At 41.8% G+C, this 16,938-nt stretch overlaps 2 protein-coding genes across 7 annotated transcripts in view; both read right to left on the bottom strand.

The window, feature by feature from the left end:
- Positions 1-833: 833 nt before the first annotated feature.
- On the bottom strand, positions 834-9,397 carry atg4da (autophagy related 4D, cysteine peptidase a). 3 transcript variants are annotated; one of them, XM_017430444.3, is made up of 11 exons: positions 9,046-9,397; positions 6,952-7,222; positions 6,754-6,837; positions 6,457-6,630; positions 4,254-4,605; positions 4,059-4,123; positions 3,782-3,933; positions 3,604-3,682; positions 3,380-3,456; positions 3,053-3,172; positions 834-2,172 (listed from the first exon to the last, which is right to left on the bottom strand). In XM_017430444.3, the coding sequence occupies exons 2-11, from the start codon at positions 7,169-7,171 to the stop codon at positions 1,993-1,995; spliced, it is 1,503 nt and encodes a 500-aa protein (XP_017285933.1). In that variant the 5' UTR covers positions 7,172-7,222; positions 9,046-9,397; the 3' UTR covers positions 834-1,992. The 3 variants fall into 3 exon arrangements, with proteins under 3 accessions (XP_017285933.1, XP_017285936.1, XP_017285935.1); XM_017430447.3 differs by having other exon boundaries at positions 6,952-7,151; XM_017430446.3 differs by having other exon boundaries at positions 6,952-7,146.
- Positions 9,398-10,812: 1,415 nt separating this feature from the next.
- Positions 10,813-16,938, bottom strand: part of mast1a (microtubule associated serine/threonine kinase 1a) — a 110,224-nt gene continuing 104,098 nt past the window's right edge. For 2 of the 4 annotated variants that reach the window (XM_017430493.3, XM_017430494.3), the window contains one exon: positions 15,201-16,864. In XM_017430493.3, the coding sequence (XP_017285982.1) occupies positions 15,201-16,864 (1,664 nt within the window). Of the gene's footprint in view, positions 16,865-16,938 lie in introns of all 4 variants that reach the window. The other 2 variants (XM_017430495.3, XM_017430492.3) reach the window with 2 other exon arrangements.

Genomic DNA, 16,938 nt, shown 5'->3' with positions numbered 1-16,938 from the left:
CTACTGTCCCTCTGACATCCTATGAAAGCATCAAGAGTGGATTTAATTTTTCACACAGCTTTTTCAGGACTTGGAGACGGACAGATCACCGACTTACATAGGACTAGTTGATGATTGAAGTGGGGATTTAAATAAAGACACCAGATGAGAAGTAAATAGTAAGAAGGTTTACACATATAGTCTAAAAGGAGGGAGTGAGAAAATAATATATTTGAAGAGCAGGTTGAATTGGCTTTAAAAAAGCAATTACAAGCAAGTTGTGGAATGATGGAAAAATTGAAAACAAATTAGTTTTTGACAGTAAAGGAAGGTAGAAAATGAACACATAAAATGAAAGAAATAAAGACCTATCTTAATTAACTGAAGCTTGTGCTTTATTCCCAGTATTGAGAGATTTACTGGAATTAATGGAAAACAAATTGTTGAAAAAAATTAACAAAAACGTTCAGATCTTTTGAAGTGGGATTTTGAGGAAAGGTTATGAACAACTAATGTCTTACCTGCTGTAGATAGCTCTTTCGACAACCATTTTGGAGAAATAAAGACCAGAGTGATGAGCTAATGGCTAGTCTGAAAGCGGCCGAGACTAAAGTGGATGGCTGCTGTCATAAACCAGCTCCAGTATTAAAGATTTCATAGTGGTTCATGTAAATGCTGTTTTATATAAACAGTTTTAGTTTAGTTTAGTTTAGAAAGGATAAGAAATTATTTGTTCAGAACCTTTCCATAAAACCCCCCACATGAAAACTGAACCCTTCAAAGGACGAGCTCAGGAAGGAGAAGAACCACTCTGCTTCACGCGCGGCTCAAAGCCAAATACGAAATACGAGGTGTAAGATGTGACTCCAGTGTTTGAATTTAATCAGAATAACAAACCAGTTGCAGCAGTAGCTTTCACATAAAAAGATAACAAACCTAAACATGATGTCATTTAAAGAAAACAGCTCAAAAACTCTTCATAACGCAGAAAAACAGGATACCTCGTATCTAAGAAAACAGAGATGCTTCGGTTCACCTAAAATCATTACGTCTTCTTCTCAAACACGATTCTCCTCAGGTTCTTTTGTTCCAACATGTAACAGGATGCTCTTAGATTTTTACCCAGCCGTGTTTTGACTGCAGTCTTCTTCAGTCGTGTCACCTGGTGTTGACGTGGCGTGTTTTTAATCAGCTGTTCTCCGTGAGCGTGACCCTGGTCAGGTCACGCTTTACTTTTATATTTTTACACGTCTGAACAGAAGAACCTGAAAAATACCAGAGTCTTGGGTTTTACTTTGAAGATGTATTCAGGAAAAAAAACCTTAATAGTCATGTTCGACAGGAGAAAACAACAACAATGTAACAGCAGATTCCTTTGAGTGTTTCATATTCCTAGTATTTAAATAAAGAGATGCTGACAGAGGCTGTGGTGGTGTCTGAAGTTTAGCTCAAGCTTCAACCCTGGAATGAATTTACAGCTGTTCAGCATGCCTTTGGAAGAACCCGAAACGTTTGGGAGAAACAATACCACTGACTCCTAAATATATCTGTACAATTAGAGACAAACCTATAAATTACACTAACCCAACACTCACTGGCAAACACACATTCATAAAACTGATAAATAAACCTGATAAAGGACAAAAATTAAAACCTGAAACATCAGGTGGGACATTGTACAGCAACATTATCGGGCAGCAGCGGTCTCGACTGTGAGGCTTGTTAAGTTTTTGAGTGACTGATATAAAGAACACAAAGTGCTTCAACGATTTTTGACCAAGATAAACTCTGAGAGTCAACTAGTCTCAGAAGAGCAGCCAGAACTGAGTCGTCCCAACAGCCCTCCATGTAGAGGTAACGTCTGTGCAGCGAGGAGGGCAAAGAGCCGTGTCCGATGGGTAGCTGCACCATCAGATTCGAGCTTTTCCTTTTCGAGAAAACAAAAAACAAAACAGAACACGTCCGAGTCTGCCACCTATAGGCGGCGGGAGAGAGAACGCCCTCCTCCTTGGCTCACAGGAAAACAAACTCGTCGCTGTTTCTTCTGTTGTCGCCCCGGCTCAGTTTCCCCGGAGGCAGGATGTGGGCTGCAGGTCCGCTGTGGTTGCTGCCGTGACCGTCAAGTCCGTAGTCCTGGCTCTGGCCCTCAACGAAGGTAAAGATGGGGTACTTCTCCTTGGATGACGACAGAGCCTTTGTGGAACACAGAGAAGCAGCAAATGCTCAAACCTTTGCAGTGAAGTGAAGAAAAAGTCGAACTTTCTTGCTTTAAAAATTCTTCACACAACTGCTGAACCTATCCGTGGACTGACTAATAGATCTGTTATTCCTGCGCTAAAATAAACACGAAAAGTTAAAGGGTAGTTCAACTAATTCAAAGTGGGGTTTTATAGAAACATCATGAAAAGTTAATATCTTACCTGTTGTAGATGGCTCGTTGAGTAACCTCAGTTTGGGGAAAAATAGTCAAAGTCCAACAGGACTGACGAGCGAAGAGCTAGTCTGAATGCAGTCAAGTTCAAAACAGGATTGCTGCCATCTTTAAACCATTCAGTCTCCAAACCTTTACAGCAGTTCATGCAAACGCTGTTGTACAGAACGCTTACATCCCCGGTAGTTGGGATTTAATGGTTATTTACATAAAGATCTATAAAGCAGAGCTCATGTGTTATCCACTTTAGTCTTGGCTGCATTCAGACTAGCTATTAGCTCAACATGCTGGTCAGAAATAAACGTTCAAAGCGCCATCGACAACAGGTAACATATTTCTTCAGAACCTTTCCACCAAACCCCACTTCAGAAGATTTGAATTACTCCTTGGACATATTAGCAGGGCACAAGGTAACTTCCTCAAACGTTGCTTTTTAGTGCGATTTCTGGTAATTTAGGGTATCATTTTACCTCGCTAAATTAAACTATTGACGACAAAAATCTTTCCAAAGATTTAACTGAATCCAACTTTACCAAATGATAAATAGACTACTGATATTGAAATAAAAGCTGCAGTTTTCTCTCCATTTGTTGGTTCTTAGCGTTAACAAAATTTGAGCTACATAAGGGTGTAAAACCTCACCATGCTGACTGCAGAACAAAGAGATTCAAAGTCCTTCTTGTTCTTAGCATAAAAGCCGATGGTGCAGCTGGGATCCATGCGGTTGAAGGGCATCTTTTTAGGAGAGCTACAGTGGAACGACTGCAGAGCCAAAAAGGGACATTAAAATGTCAACAGAGCCAAACAAACGTTATCAAATCAATAAGAGGACAAGTTATCTTTGAAGGTCCAGACAGGCAGAACCCTCGTGACTGTTAGAGTCAACTGAGCGAACTCCACCAAGAGAGGAAAATCTTTAGAAGCTGAGAGGAAGACGTGATGAAGCACACAGACAGGATACAAACAAACCTCCAGTGAGAAGTTGGCCTGAGTGACATCGACGACCGGCTGGCAGAGGTGAGGGTCCAGATAGAGCAGCTGCTCATCTGACAGAAACAAACAAAGAAAAAACTGTTAGAAAATGCAGTTCCTTTACATCCAAAAAAGTGTTGGCTGCTCTCCCGCCTTTTGTGATTTATCCTCATCAACGCCCCCTGATTCTTCACACAGAACAAGAACCAGGAGGTTCTCACCTTGGAAGCCAATGAAGTAGAGCGAGTGCTTTGGTTTCCCTCCGATTATTCCAATGCAACAATCCAGCTTCAGGATGTTCTGAAAATGTAAAACAAGTGTTCTCAGTACGAGGCGCGAAGCTTAAATCTTCAGTGAGAGGTCAGCAGGTGGGTGGCAGGTGAAGCAGAGTGTGCAGACCTTGACACATTCGATGTAGGACGGGTTGAGGGTCTCCCCTCCGAGCCGAACTGGCACTAGAATAATGACAGAGTTCCAGGCTTGGCTGGAAGGATCACGTGGGCTCTGACTTAGTGACAGATCGCAGAGACGAACCACATCTTCCTTGTACACTGGAGGGTACAAACACATGATGAGAAAAAGTTAAAAAAAAACAGATGGAATGCATCAGTGTGAATGTATTAGATAAAAGTATTTACTGAGTAAACAGCTGATTTCTAATTCTTCTAATTCTCACCTGTGCAATCCTGAGCCACGTAGACAACCAGGTTTTGCACCACAGACGATTTATCCACTGCTTTCCTGACAAAAAAAAACAAAAAACAAAGCTTTAACTATAACATTCTGCAGCTTTCCAAATGCGTGAATAACATCAGAAAAAAACTCAACCATGCTTAAAAAAACAATATGGTTTAAAACCTGAAGCGCTCACCGAAGTATGTGCGCCACTATCGAGGGGCCGTACCAGTCACCGGCCTTCTTCCCTGAATCTTTGCCGATGTCTACCAGCTGGTGAACACCAAAAGGTGTTGGAGGTTGATCCCCAAACCAGGTGATGAGCTTGTGGTGGGCGGGTTCTGCTTGCCGGTCCCTCACGGACTCGGGCCTTTTCCTCAGGCTGCATTTTGGCGCCTGGCCGCTCGTCTGGGATTTCTCCGGGGGGCTGGATCCACGCGGAGACCCAAAGGATGGGATCGGGACACCTCCAGCCCGTACTGGGGAGCGTGGTCGGAAAACCTCAAAGTCCACGTCGGTTAGCTGCTGAGCATCCGGCCAAGTCCAATCTGCAGACGAGAAAGAGACTTTAACACAGTAAGCCACTGCAACCGGGGGGTTCCTTAGTCTTAAGCTCTCAAAACTCAACTAGGACACTCTCAAAACAAACTATACTGAAAATGTACTTTTTTTTATAGTATTTGTATATGTTAGAGATAACCATGCAAAGTCAATCCTGTATACTTGCAAATTGTAAAAGCGGTGCAATGTGAACTTGGCTTCAGGAGAAAACTCAGGCCCTGCAACACTGGTTTTCGCTCTTACGTTTGTGCATCGTTTGCCCTCACCATCTGCTCCTTTACAGCTTTGATTCACAAGCGCTAATATACGGCTGAGCAAACGCAGGTGAGAGCAACCTGCACTCTTTTTGGGTTGAACCACAATTCTTCTCGGTGCACAGTCTAAATACGACAAACGCAGCAGGTGCAAAAGTGACAGAGAGAAAAATGTTTTCTCTCACTGAGCTCCAGGTGTTAATGAATGTAGGACAGAAAAACTCCTGAAAACAGTATGAGCAACATCTGATGGTCTCAGCGAGGAATCATATTCAGGATGATGTTTCTAAATCATTAAGTCACATTTTGTGCTTTCTAATAATCACTGCATCCTTTTTTTAACTAATAATTTTAAAAAAGGGGCATTAGTTTGTATTTTGCCCACAAGGTGCTCTCTGTGGCTTGTCTCCATGTTGGAAGGATCAGGACCCGTCATCCTCAGCGTGACTGCAGATCAGAGTTCTCTGTGCCCTAACAGAGCCACAGGACGGGGACAGATCTTTTTTTTAGAGCTAATTACTCTGGGTTCAGTTTGTTAATGATTGAAGGTGGAGTTTTATCTGTTTGAAACATCTGGAATCATTAAGTGTTGTTTTCACACTTTTGCACTTTAATGACAAGTGAATCAAAAATACGCTGAAAGAGACTAACTGAACCTTTTCCTGACACTGATGCCCTCTTTTTGTGAAGGCAGCAGTGCAACAAATTGCTCTTCTACCTCAATTTCCTCTTCTGAGACACAAATACTACTACCGTTCTCGGGAGATGGTAAATATTTCACAGAGAATGTGTCACAAACACTAGTAGTTATTGAGAATCAGGTGCTTTTAACCCTGACAGTTACTCACATGAATGTGGGCAAACTGTACCAGCGTGGTGAGATGCCGTATCGTTGGCAGCGCAGTTTAGAGGGCAATTATGTTTCTGCACATGTCTGCGTGTTTGTTTTGTCCATTGTGTTAGCAAAATCTCTCAAGAACAACTGACTGGATTTCAATGAAACTCTCAGAAAGTAATCATTGGATGTACATCCACAACTGATTAACTTTTGGAGTCAATTTAATTTAAGATGGCCACCACAGCTAATCAACCTTAGCCAACACAAAAATGGCTATAATATATACTCAGTCAATATTACAGATGTTGAGATAAAAGTTTGTGTGGTAGTAACTGAGAGTTACACAACACATTTCATGAAACGAATTGCTGCAAAACATAATTTACAAGGCTTGATAAAAACCTCTATACCTTTTTTTTTTTAATTACGAGATGATCTTTGTTTAAAACTCTAACATGAAAGGTAGCAGGTGATATGCATTTCTTCAAGGAATCTTCTGCAAAGGGCTTAGAGAGTTAGACAGATGTGCGAACCCTTGATTAACACCTGAAAACCTGTGAAGTGCTTTAATGAATGCAGGCCTCAGTGCAATTCAAACAGCAATGCTGTAAATAAAAGTCATGAGTGCAAACTAATTTTAATAACATCAATCAGCCTATGAGAAGATGCTGACTGGCCTTCAGTTTACATCCTATGTATGCACATATATCTATTTGACCATGTAGCAGAGTAAGTGTGAGACAAACCTCTGGGCATCAGGTGGACCACGAGCCCCTGAGCCAGCAGCATCTGGCCGCTGCGCAGCATGCAGCCCCAGCCACAGTCTGTGGTCAACGTGGAGCCTTCTAGCTGAGGAAACTCCCTCCGGTAGGTCAGCCAGACCCTGGATACAAAAGTTCGACGGAACCGGTCCACCTCATCTGAGAGACGAGGAGAAAAGGCATGAAGATGGTTACACACAAACAAGCATTCAAAAGGGAAAGAGTTTACATCACAGTGACCAACTAAAACCCACATCACTACAAAAGCAGGCGTGTGTTTACCTTCACTGTTGAGCAGATAAGAGTGTCCAAGGACAGTGACAGGAGACAATTTGTTGAAAGAAGTTTTTGATTTAACAGTCCACCCTGCGGTCAGAGAGGTTAAAACAAAGATTACCAAAGCAGAAGTTTTGGAGTCACTTCCATGTTCATAAAAAATTTAACAAGCTCGTGATCAGAGCTCAGATTCTGAATAATTACCATATTTGACACTGTTCCACGCTGACATCAGCTTAGCTTTAAGTTTGTCCATCTCATCGGGCTCTTCGGCTGCTTCCCTGCTGGCATCTGAAATCTGAGGCGGCCTGAGTCCAAAGCTGCCCTGCCGTTCCAGCGGCGGCGGCTGCCTCCGACTGTCCACCTGCTCCTCCTGCATCCTGATCCCCACGTACTGAGCTGCACTGGGAGAAATGGAGTTCATGCCTCTGAGTGCTCAGAGGTGGACTCTGGTGCTCCTCATTGCAACACGGACCTGATGTAAGATGGGTAAATATTCAACTGTTTATGGTTCCTTTTTTTGGAAGTCAAAACTGAATTACAGACAAGCTAGAATTCGAAATCTCATTATTGGTAGCAAAAATTGGGCTCAAATGAGCTGTGTTGGTGCTTTTAATAACTATCCAAAGTTTTCTGACACTAACACTGATCTTGCAGGCCAAAACCTCAGATCATAACTCTTATAGAATAGAACAGACTTTATTGCCTACGTAGACTGTTTCCAAAATGGACAAGTGCCAGTTTGCCTCAAGTAATGTGCCCACATTTCATGTTTTGTTGAGAAAATATGTATGTATTTATCTGTTGTTTACTTGATGCTAAAACTATCATTTTAAAGACTGACTGTAACAACACTGAGTAATCCAAGGTGTTCTTCAAACTTATGGAAACACTGGAGCAATTGTCTGTACGTGTCAAAATAGCGGTGCTTTTTATGAAACAAAATATTTGTTTTGTTTATTTTGCTATATGGCCCGAGGTGTCTGAAATAAAGCTTCATATAATAATTATTAAAATACCTACAATAAATACAGAACTCTGAGTATCAAAGAAGTTGTGGTATCGCCCTGCTGTACAAACATTCATTATTTCATGCTACTGTTTAAAACGCAGACTTACACAAAAACAAAGAAATTCTTAAATCTAATAGATTTACATTGCAGAGCTCTAAACTGCCCACCTGATGGTAACTCATACTCAGCGTGCAGAATATAAAATGATCCTCTAGGAGTCTTTTTGCATGTTTGAAAACACACGGGTCAAAAAGATACTTAAGGTTAAAGTTATCACAGCTCTTCTGACAAACAGTTTTCAATCCCACTTGCACCAGGCGGGTTAACTTAGACTTTAAAAAAAATCTGAAAGGTTTGCGGACCACGCAGTCATCCCATAGATGATTAGACTTTCAAGTACAGCCTGAAATAACAGAACAGTTCTTTTTGGATCAGCTCCAAACAGGCACAATATCCTTCGGGAAATATAATACATCCTCTAAAGGACTCATTCAACGTGAGTTTTCCCCAAGATAAGGTACTGTCCAAGTACACACCAAGATACTTGTAAGACCCAACCTGAGAGATTGGCTCATTTATAGTCACTGGTCTGTGGTCAGCAATTACACTGGGATCAATATGATCTCAGTCTTTAGCATTTAAAATTAAGTTATTGTAATCACACCGTGTGACAAACTGTCTTACTACAAAATTATAATGATTATAAACAATTAACAGGCTTCTTTTTTTTTTTTGACCAATGAATTTTAACAGTCAAGCGTGAACTTTAATGCTTTCGTAACGACAACCTGAAACAGCCTGAATAAATGCTTCCTGGTTATTTTTGCCAAGTGCAGTAATTATTCATCAACTACAGATTTCACAATCAGGGCTGTAAGAGTTAAAGATTCTCCACCCTGCCCTGAAACTGATGAATAGGAGTTTCACCAGGGAACAAGATGTGTGACTACAAAAGTGTGTAGTCACTGATTTTAAGTGAAACACACACACACACACACACACATATCATGTGACAACCATTTGACAACCGGTAGGTCGGGCTTTTTCAGCGGCAGAAAGTCATCTGCTTATGATCACCAACATCACTGCGGTTAAGACAGTTTATGACCTACTACAAATAAACAAGATACAACACTAAAAATGTGTGTTTTCTGTCAAAATGTCCAACATCTTCCTGGTAATATCACTGACTACTGTCTGCTGTCACGACATAAACTCAAGCCTGGACCTCTTTAAAACTCAACTTAACCTGCTGCTAAGTGTGTATTCGTCAGAAACCACGTACCTGTTGTATGTATCAGAAGGACTAAGCAGGTCGGTATCTTGTCCCACGTCCACTCATTTTCGGTAATTTCCTCGCGTCTGTTCACTGACACAAGCTTTCCGAACAAGCTAGCTTTAGCGCTAGCCCCGGCGTTAGCTCGATACCATTAAACAGACCAAAACAAAAAAATAAAAATAAAAAAAGCTCTTTCCAACTAAACACAGCAGATATCAGTATTAAATGCGCCTCTTCTGTTGCCACTCTGGACAATTTGCACAACCTACAAACATAAGACACCACAATACCGGTTTATTCCACTGGTCAGATCCACTTTAATAAGGTCTCTCACTCACAGCATTTACTTCCTGTTGTCCTTTCCTGCTACCATTTGATTGGCTGAATTTTCCAACCCAAGAGGTGATTGGATAGTTTTCTGCTCGCAGTGCCCTAATTGGCTGACATTGAAACTACAACTTCAACTACAAATAGTACAACAAAACAAAAATATTATGCATCTTTTGAAAACGTACAGGTATGATTAATGATATATTCATTGGTGCTGTAGTTGTTCCGTAATAAATGTTAAAGTGGTATATAAAAAGTGCAAAATTAGTCATTTCAAATGCTTCCCCCCCACTTGTTATATTTTAATTTTAATTTACTTTACTTTAAATATATGTCACTTCAGTTTTGTTGTGCCTCTCTGTGATGAGTTTTCTTCTGGACCTCCATTCTTCCACTCACTGGTGGCTTGACTCTTAACCTAGGAGTAAAAGTTACAAACTATGGCTCTTTAGACAGTTTCTACAAGTATGCTGATGCTTTGTTTATATGTTGTGGGTAATAATACAACAAATTAACAACTAAATCTAACCTGGATCTTAATAAACGTGCATTGATAAGTGAAAAAACAGCCTTTTTTTCTTATGAGATATAATCTAAATACAACAATCCTGAATGGAATAGAGCCAATCAAAAGATATGTTCAGCATTTGACAATTAACTGAATATCACAATAAGTAAGACTGCAGATAAAGCTATTTTAAAGTGTGACCAAAACAGCTTTAACTTTATCATTTCTCAACATACGATAATCTTAGTTAAAAATTTAGGCATGAGAGGTGGCATTTAATTTAAAAAAAAGATTTTCCATCCATTTACATAAATAATTCAGTTACATTTTACAGACCATGGTCGCCCTGTTGCAGTGAAGAAAAGCTGGACAACATAAGGTTGGCATTTTGGGGGTTAGAAAACAGAGCATTTATCCAAATTTTCTACTCAAGTACAAATGTGAAGAACTCCACTTTATTTTAGAAGCAAATATCACTTTTTGTCTCATACAGCTTTACAGTTGAATTTATGGGTGAATTCAACAGATACTTATTACTTTAATAATGTAATTCATAATATTTTGATGGACTATATTTATCTAAAATTGCCTCCAAACCTTTTTCTGGCTCCAGTTTCTACTAAGCACAGTGTGATACACACACTTCCTGCTTCATCTCCATTATGGTCCAGAATTCAAACACATCCAGCCTTCAGTTTTGCAGATGAAGCCCCACAAACATCCCAATGTGAGCCTGTAAATTTATGGATTTGCTGTGTCAATTAATGCAATTAATAATTAACCATTTTCTAAAAATAAAACTAGAAAGTCTCAAATGTGGATCACTGTGTTTGCAACTATCTATCTATATCTATATCTATATCTATAAAATGCAAACAAATTGATAAACCTAAACCTAATGAACAAAAATAAATTTAATTATATTACAGCTGATCAATGACAAAAATAATAATTAAAGAGAAAATAGTTCCACATGTTAAACTATCATTTGTCCATCTCTACATCAGCAATATTGATCTGTAATACAGTTACTGGTTTAAAGTCAGAGGGAATGCTCAACTGTGTAGAGTACTTTTATTTTCACATTCTCCTTATTTACTCACGTTTTGAATAAGAATTTTACTTGTTACGGTGTACTTTTGTAGTGTGGTGGTAAATTATGTAACCCCTCAGTTCTGACAGCTTTGGCAGGTTAAATAAACCCTCCCAGTAAAGGAGCCAGGATTTACAATGCAGTCTGGGCGATGACATGTAAATAGTTTAAGAATGTTTGTAGATCTGTTAATACACTGAGGCTAATTCAAACGGTTATTAAGCAAAAAAGAAAGAGAAGGAGACAGCAGCCAAAACAACAGAACGTGTTTGAACAAATCTCAAAACTTTATTCTACATACTGCACTTCAGGTGTCTGCGATTGAGTCACATCTACCACAAATAAAAAATATACCCCAGTGGTACAACTTAACACACTCTGAGCGAACAGAGTGGAATGAGGAATGTTTTCATGTTTTCATACTTGGAATAATGTGTTCACTTCTTGTACCCATATTCGACAGTAACTGGGAGCTTAGAAGCAGTGCCATTGAACTGAAGATGTTTTTCTTTCAAATAAAGTGCATTTGTACTATTTACTCTGATAGTCACACAAATAATTAAAAAAAAAAAGTTCAACACATATAACACTGGATGTCACTGACTGGAGAAAAAAAAAAGTACTATAAGTGGAAACAGTATGTTGTTTCATTATCAGGTGGTTAGAGATGATCTGACGGCTCCAATATTACATCAAGGTATAAAAAAAAAACCTTTCTGCCACATTAAGTATACAATAGTATATTTGCAATTTCAACATGGATTTCCCAAGATATAAATAACAGTCAAGTGACGAACACAACAGAAAATAACACATTTTCCAAGTGTTCATTTATAATCAATGCAAATATTTGTATCAGAACAAAAATGCATATTTAGTCAGGTTAACAACAACCACTCTGCAGAAAAACTATGGCCTTAAATTAAAAACATTAAAAAAACAAAACAAAACAAAAAACAGTTCAATATGTTTAACACAGTCACTGAGGACCACTAGAGGGCAATCGTGAGTTGAATATGAACCCCGCTGGCTGCTGCATGAACTGTATCAGACATGTTTTATGTTCAACTGATAACATTGAATATGTCAGAAATCCGTTCCTTCTTTTTGACTTTACAGCAGCTTACTGGAGCTTTTAGCCACTCGTTGTGGAGTTCTGCACTGACAAAGCAATTCTGTTAGCTTCTAGCAACAAAACTGTAGACTGGGTCCAAAGTGGGAAGGGACACACGAAGAGGACCAAACTTGGACACTGAGGATACATGGATGTGTTGCGCTGTCTGAATCATTTGAGTGAAGCTTTTTGGATTCAAAAATACATTTCAGTATTTTAAATTCTGCTCTGCTGTGAAATATACAATAAATGCTGTCTGCTTTTTGCACAAGTACGACCTGAATTAATCAAAAATACGCTCACTGACAAGAAAGTTAAGCACCATGAAGGAATGGTCCATTTTGGTACACATGCAAGTCGGTAATAAATTCAATTTGAAAGGAGCGGAACAGAGTGCAAAAAAGGTGGCATCACGAGTGAAGAAAATGTTATCAGGTAGTTGCCTGAGCATTTATGAATCAAAACAATAAGTGACAGTCAGCAGTTATTTTGCCTCATAGAAACATCATTTCCAGCACTTGAGGGAGTTTGATAGGGGTCACATTGTGGGTTTTATCAGGACAGGTGATCGTATTGTACATAGTCTTGTATGTGGGATGTGGGATGTACAGATGTCACAGTGGCCTGATCTTGGGATCAGTGGGTACGTGAGGGCACCCACCCATGCTATGAACATGTCCAGTCACCCAAGTCAGTCCACACCAAGGGAAGATTGTTGTACTCTGCATCAATCCTTACAGAACTCCATGCCATCTAGATTGGACAGGTATCGGGCTCCTGAAAACAACCCTTTGTTATCCTGCACTGCATGTACGACCAATATCAGCCAGACTACAGGGTTGCTGTTTCATGTGTAGGTTGCCATTAACAACAGAGCAAAGATGGCCACATTTGGAATGGTGCCATAACGAGGAGGCATAGACTGATGACAAGTGGCATCATATCTGCAGAGATGAATCTTGTTTCTGCAATAGCACAAATGACCATTGTGTGTGAGTACGACGGCACAAAGGGGAGAAGACCAATCATAGCAATGTTGTGGCGAGACACAGCAGAACTTTTCATGGTCTTACAGTGTGGGGAGCCACAGGGTGTCACTTCAGGTCATCTCTGGTAGTGATCTGGGGAACCTTGATGGCACAGTGCTACATCAGTGACATCCTGCGTCTACATGTCTTACCCTTCCTTAGACAGCACCTTGGTACAGTCTTTCAGCAAGACATGCGTTCATACATGACACACATGTCTACGGGCAGCCATGTTGAAGTCCTCCTGTGGTCCCACAGGTCTCCTGATCTTTTCCCACCCAACATGCGGGATCAGCTTGGAGATCAAATTCAACTGTTCTGTTTTGAATCACTGCATGTGCCCAGGCTCGAGGAGGTGCCACACCCTACTGCCAACTCTGTTATCCATTTCAGTACAGTCATATGACTGTGCACTTAAATATCCACCACTCTGTCTGGGTGCTTAACTTTTTAAAATAAATTTTTTGTCAGTGAGCGTAAACTACTAGTAAAAAGTGATACGTAACAATTAATGTAACAATCTATTCTGGATTAAATTATTTAATCTACTTTCTAAGCATGTTGTTTCCCACCAAGCTCTATAATGATTTGGATAAACTTATGTACAATGGAAGAATATGTGCTCAAAAAGGAGAATGAAAAATGAGATTATAAATTGTTCAATGAGTAGTTATCTGCATTGGTGCTGAGGTTACTGATCGCGTTTTAACCAATTTGTTACACTGAGCATCACTTTGAAGTGCCCAATGCTGTTAACCAGTCATTTTGATCATACTATGGATATATGTTTTTTAATTTAAACCAATTGATAGTAATATTACATGTCTGTATGCACAGATTTTAGGTAAGCGATAAAGCCCTTAAACAGTTTATGCTACATCAGTGAGTTTCAGTGTTTCACATTTTGACAGAAAACAACCCTCACATTTCCTGTTTATGTGCTCACAAAATGTTCTTACGGTTTTCCTTACCTGATTCCCGTCCTATTAGTAAAAACCTGAAACAGTCACTGGATCCTAACCGCACATATTCAGGTTGGCTTCTGTCACGCTTCTGTTAACGAGCATAAAACACACACGCCGTACACTTCCTCACTCACAAACACACTTGTGTCCTGGTTCGCAGAACAACAAAAGGTGTACGAATTTAAAATTCATGGAAAATAAGCTCCTGACGCCTCCTGCGGCGATGCAAATGTTTCTAAGCGCGTGTGTACGTGTGTGTTCGCGGACGCGCTCTGACTCGAGGGGAGAAGAAAAGGCTGCTGTGGCCTTCCTGGGAGGGGGAGATAAGTGCGGAGCCTGAGCTCGGTCGCTGCTGCTCTCCTCCGCAGCGAGGTGCAGCCTCTAGGAATTAAGAGAAGAAAAAACCCAAAATGGATGAACACGCGCTCTTGCGCAGCCCTCTGCGGCAAAGTAAGCTAGAGGGGTGTAGATGTGACATCCACTAACAGAGCCTGCTTTGGCTCCATGTAGTTCAGAGAAGGTAGACTGCTGCACAACGAGTAAATGTGCCTAATCAGCCTGCTGCTTTCACACTGTGGCTAAACTGATGCTGGGTGAGATGTGCGTGTCGCTTGATGTAAATATCACAACTTGGCTGTTTCACCGTCCCTTAATATAAGCAATAAAAATAAAAATAAAAAACACAGAAAGGTCTGGCTGAAAGAAGTGGGACTGGATTTGGTATTCACAGTATTCAGCATGTTTTGATCTGTAAAGCACTTTTTTCACCCTTTTGTACCTTTTAGGACAAGTACAGTACATACCTATATGACATGCGTTCACATTGAACCACACATATATATCTGATAGTGTTTCACCTTACATCATTAAGACTCTTAATAAATTATTCGTAATAGAAAACCAACAGTTAACGCACCTTTACAGCTGATTTTTTTTAACTTCTTGTTTTAAGTAAGACTCAGTCTTTGATTTGAATTAATAAATAACACTTTATATACTATGAAACTGGAATGTACATTGGTTTTTAAGTGCTTGTCTTCCGTTTTATTGTTCTTCCAAGCAAAAAGACATTTATTTATTTGCTTGTCTTTTATCAAAGTTTGATAAGAAGAACCCACGGGGGTCACATTTTTGGAAGGCTGCTACCTGTTGCAGCTTTCTCCAGCGGGGAGCTAGCAGGACTCTGGGTCACCACTGCACCCCCCACGGCCACCCGAGCCCCAGCAGGAGAGTCAGACTTCCCTGTTGTGCTTCCCTGCTTCTCCTCTGACGCTTTACTCTGCAGCTCTTTGCTCTTGGCTCCTTCCTGAGAGCCGAGCTTGATCGGCCCGAGGACGTTTTTGGCCACCGTGGTCAGCTGGCTGACAAAGCTCGTCTTGTCGCCGGGGGAAACAGGCCGCGACTTACACAGGGAAGGTCCGCAGAGGGAGGGTGTGACCGCTGTTGGCGACGGGGAGGGAGAAGGCGAGTGCTCCTCCACCACCTCCAGGCGACATTTGTCCTCCCAGTCCAGGGTTCCCCGGTAGCAGTTGACAGGGCCAAGTCCCTGCCTCACTTTGCTCAACGAGAGCGGTGTCCCCTGTGGGGGAACCACAGGAGCCAGGACCCGAGCTGGGAGTTTGGGACTTTTGGAGCCGAGGTCTGGAGTCCTCGAATCATTGCTGTCGGCCTTTCTCAGACTATTTCCTGTACCTGATGATTTGATAAAAGGTTTGTTTATGCTCAGAGGAGCTCCTGTCACTGCTGCGTTGATGGATTTTTCTGGAGCAGGCAAGCTTTTGTTGAAGGCAGCAGTTGGCAAACAAGACCTGCTCTTGCTGTCCCCTTCCTGTCTTGGTTCAGGTTTCCCTGCTTGCTGCTTCTCCTGGATATTTCTGCTGTTAGATAACACACTTTTGGACCCTGGTTCTGTTGGAGGTGATGCTGCCTGACTCGGGTAGATCTTCTCTGGCCGAGACTGTCCACTCAGACTTCCTGGAGTTTTCACTGGGATGCTCGGGGTTGTGGGTTTAGTGGTTTCTTCACGTTGTGTGGAGCTTTGTGAGTTCAAGTTAAAATCGCTTGCGTGAGATTTTCTTGCTAAGGAGGACTGGCATCCTGTTCCTCCTATTCGGCTCTCCTTCTCCCTGTCTCTCCCTCTCTCCCTCTCCTCCCTCTCCCTTCCAGCCAGTAGAGTCTCCCTGCTGAGCGGTGACTCCTGTCTTCCGAGTCTCCTCGCAGGCTTCAGCACGCCGGTCTCAGGGGATATGGAGGACAAGGGCAGGGGGGGAGGATTAGGTGGCAGATTTTCTCCTTCTGTCTCCAACAGGCTCTGGAGCCCGAGCTCACAGAGGAAGGCGTCTTTGCGGTACTCGGAGTGCTGCACCTCCAGGCTGTGCTTCCTCAGCGGACCCCCAAGCCCTCCCGTAGAATTGGACTGGGTCAGAGGTGAGCCCAGCTTCTCCGCCGATTGCACCCGCTTGAGAAGAGGCGACCGCGGGGGCTCGGCGCTCTTCGGCCGGGGGCGGACCACCGGTGGAGAGGAATGGAGCTTGGCAGGGAAGGACTGGGTGGTGTTGGAGCTTCCTATAGTGTGGCCTGGCAAGGGAGGAGGGGAAGACTGAGTTGGGGAAGGCGTGTGGGCCAGGGGGGACAGTGGGATGTTACCAGCAGACTTACAGCGAGCAGAGCGATACTGGCGGTGGAGCTTTGGGGAGAGACCGTGCAGGGAGCTGGGCCTCATGTGCTGAGAGGGAGAGGGGGAGTTTGGCGTGCTAGAGGCCGGAGAGCTGCTCTGGGACGAAGCACCTGAACAAAGCAGAGAACATAAGTGAAAATGTCAACAAAAAAAGCTATCTTTGTTGCTGATTAAATTGATTGCA

This window comes from Kryptolebias marmoratus, linkage group LG3 (assembly GCF_001649575.2).
Source record: "Kryptolebias marmoratus isolate JLee-2015 linkage group LG3, ASM164957v2, whole genome shotgun sequence".
In the NCBI taxonomy this organism is placed as follows: Eukaryota; Metazoa; Chordata; class Actinopteri; order Cyprinodontiformes; family Rivulidae; genus Kryptolebias; species Kryptolebias marmoratus.
This window is presented reverse-complemented; position numbering and strand designations above follow the sequence as displayed.